Genomic DNA, 3,399 nt, shown 5'->3' with positions numbered 1-3,399 from the left:
ATTCCTGCTCTTTTAAATGTACAGTACTCCCCAGGGTTAAATGCTGACCAACCTCTGATCCCCACAGTGCTTTCAATGTCAGAGGATGAGACTGCTGATTTACCCTTCCACCATGCTACTCACTATGCATGTGTTTTTCATTTACAGGGAGGTAACTGCCCCTCTTGAGCTGGACACACCTCTGCTTTTTCTTGTGAGTTGTTGTTCACTAGTTTTGAACCATGTAAACTATTCGTGTCTGGAGTTTCTTTGTAATGTTTTGCATAAGAAGTGCAAACACAGCGGTTTATGCCTGATAAAAACCTCCTGTTTGTTCCCTTTGGCTTCCCTTTTTCATATTAGCCCATGTCTCTGACTTTAAGCCTCATGCTTGACTCTTAGCCACTCATATTGCTGTTCCGGTGCCATGTTGGATTCCGAACCTGAGTCTATATCCCTTCTCCTTTTACTATAAAACAAATAAATACCATTAATTTCCATTTCCACCTAATCATTTATTTCTACAGTCGCAGAAAGGGGGAAAAGACACAATATATTGGAATATAAATCAGCAAGAAAATTTTGCTCCAAAGGTTCTAAAATGCAAAAGGCAGGGCCATGGACCGGTAGAGACACCAGTTGCGCACTCCACCTATACTGCAAAATGACTATAAAAAGACCATTGCCAGTCCTGAAGTGTCATTATCATGACACTGACCTCATTAGTCCCACTGAAAAGAATGTGTGACACAGGTACTGTGGGAAAGGAGAGCAGGAATTTTGCTACATTTGGCCTTTATGAGAAAAACAATTTGGCATGTACTGTGTTAATAATGTGCCCTGCTTATCATCCACAAAAAAGTGAAGTGCCTCAATATTAATAGGCTCAATGAAACATATGTCCATGTGACATCTCTCATGATATTTAACCCGAGTGTGTCAATGCATGCAGCCAGGGCTAATTAATATATGTTGTTGAGACTGGGGGTAGTTATCAAGTAGGCTAATGAAGAAACATGTAACATTAGCCTCCAGGTAACCAAATCATCCTGTCGTAGAAAAGGCACCTTTGATGTTCATACTATTCAGGTGCACAGGAGGTGACCAGGTGTGCAAATCAAGGATGTCAAACCACTGCTAAGAGTCCAAAGAGTAGCCGTGGGTAAGACTACAAAAAAGCATTGTATTTGTGTCTAAGAACTAACTCCTAAGGCACAGAAAAGAGGCAGGTACAGGTGGGAAGTGTTCGGTAATTACAGAGCCAGTAAATGGTGCTGCCAGTGGCTGGCTTTGGAGAAGGCGCTTTCCTGGAAGGGCTCAACTACATTTCAGGGATTGGGTCCTCTGGAGCTACCTTCATGGCTTGTGGTCATCCCAAAACTCCAGGGACAGAGTGCAGATTGAACGAAGTATTCTGGTATCTGGATGTGCCCTGTCATAAGCAGGGAGCCTTGGCTTACACATCACAGAGGTATAAATAACAAATGGCCGAAATCCTTTCAGTGGTGTGAGTTTTGATGAAAAAACTGTGAGAGGTTTGGTTCATTCTTCTGAACCTGCCGTGATCCCTGAGGAGTGTTGCGATTTTGGGGTGTATTTTCTCATCTTTGGGTTTTCCATTCAACTAATCACCAGAGAGGGTTGGCTATTCCTTAAACTGTAAGCACATCACTTGTTGCTTAGCAGCTTAGCTCAAAACAGAATAAGGGAGACTTCCTAATTATTACTAAATGGCCTCAAACTAGAGAGAACAAGGTCAAAAAATCTTTTTCAACACATCTGGTCCTCCCATTTTCTAGGGGAAAGGTTTCATATAATGTGTCTGAAGTGTCCTGGAAAACTTTTTTTTGTTGTTGTTGTTGTTGAGGCCAGAAGAAGGAATAATCCAGGAAATCAGGTGTTGAAAATCCACTTCAAGATTGTGCCATACTCTTTGGAAGTGGCACAATTTCACAGCTATTACTACTTACACTGGCAGTAAATTTGCCCTTATGCTTTAGCAAGACATCTGTAGCAGAAAGCCTATTCAAACCCATCCTTTTAAAGATCTTAATCTGGTTAAAACAAGGTTTGTTTCCCAACTGCCAAGGATAGAAAACAGCGGTAGGACTTTAACATGAAGCAAGACTGCGTAAGTGAAGTGATCAAACGATAAGCGGGAGAGTGTTTCATGGAAGGAGCTGGATGGGTTATGGTAACTAATTAGACTGTTTGGCAGATGCTGAACCCTATCTGTTCTCACCCAGGCTCCACCCAGCAGGAAAGTCTCTTTTACAGTTTTCTTTTGAAATTCTCTTTTGTGGTACCTTTGTGACAGAAGTCTGCTGTTCCCCATCAGGATTCAGCCGCATAACTCCCTCTCCCAGCCGAGCGGTTGGAGTGATCAGCTCCTGCAACAAGAAGGGCCAACGTTACACCTGGAAAAACCATCCTGACTCTTAAAAGCAATCCTCATCAGGAAGTGAGAACTGCGGAACCGTGGTGAAGGGGAGCCCATGGTCAGTGCTGGCCGCAGAGCCTGGGTGAGTACGGGTCTTTCCTGCTCTGCCCCCTGTCCCTGCCTGCACCTGCTTGTCCCAGTAAGCCTGAGCAGAGGCGTAGCAGCCAGGTAAAGGTCCACCCTTCACATGACACATGGGGAGGGAAGGCAGCTCCTGGCCCTGGATGTTAAAGGAACAGCAAACCTGTTTCCCGTAAACACACCCTGTCGCTAACCTTTCACCTTGAAGAACATCTCCATGCTATTTAAAGTCCATTCTAAGTTTGCATATATTGTCTTTAAAATTAAGAAAGCCCCTAGATATACAAAATACTCCCTTTGCAAATAAACTCTTACTTCCCAAGTAGTTTTCACTTCCTTCCTGCAGTTTGCCATAATTTTTTAAATTTCGATAATGAGTTCTTAAAACACTGGCTTTCTTCATCCTGCCCAGTCAGTTGTAGCCAGCGGTAGGTCAAGACAGTGGTACCAATTTTGCACTCTGTGCGGTAGAACCAGCTGAGATCCCGGCTCACCTTTTGCTTTGTTCTGCAGCAGCCTTACCTGAGACAAGATGTCATCTTGTTCCATTGTGGTCTCTGTCATGTACACATCTACTGTTACCTCTGGCCATGCAACTTCATATCTCCCAGCTTCCACAGACACCAATAGTTTAAATGTCTCATTTACAGGTGAGCAGCTATTTTATAAACTGACTCATAGCCCCACCTCTGGCTGATTTCTTAAGACCAGTTATTCCCCTCCCATTTTCTTATGCTAGGAAGCTGAATCCTGTGGTTGAATAAGTAGGAAAAAATACCTTTGTTATTACTGCCTGTACAGCAGGTGGAAGTTTGCTGTTTGAGTCACTTTGCCCAGTACTGGCCAATGGCAGGTTTGTAACTAATGGTAAGAAAAGAATGACTTTTATCTGAGCCCTG

General features: G+C 43.4%; 1 protein-coding gene across 1 annotated transcript in view; it reads right to left on the bottom strand.

Moving 5' to 3' along the window:
• The window catches only part of LOC104512214 (cytosolic phospholipase A2 epsilon-like), a 16,956-nt gene extending 13,907 nt beyond the window's left edge, over positions 1 to 3,049 (bottom strand). Inside the window, exons 1-2 of the mRNA XM_010155106.1 lie at positions 3,023 to 3,049; positions 2,286 to 2,369 (exon numbers count right to left, since the gene is read on the bottom strand). Coding sequence (XP_010153408.1) covers positions 2,286 to 2,369; positions 3,023 to 3,049 — 111 coding nt within the window. The remainder of the gene's footprint in view (positions 1 to 2,285; positions 2,370 to 3,022) is intronic.
• Positions 3,050 to 3,399: the final 350 nt, after the last annotated feature.

The sequence above is a fragment of the Eurypyga helias genome, unplaced genomic scaffold, assembly GCF_000690775.1.
Source record: "Eurypyga helias isolate BGI_N326 unplaced genomic scaffold, ASM69077v1 scaffold46687, whole genome shotgun sequence".
NCBI classification, from domain to species: Eukaryota; Metazoa; Chordata; class Aves; order Eurypygiformes; family Eurypygidae; genus Eurypyga; species Eurypyga helias.
This window is presented reverse-complemented; position numbering and strand designations above follow the sequence as displayed.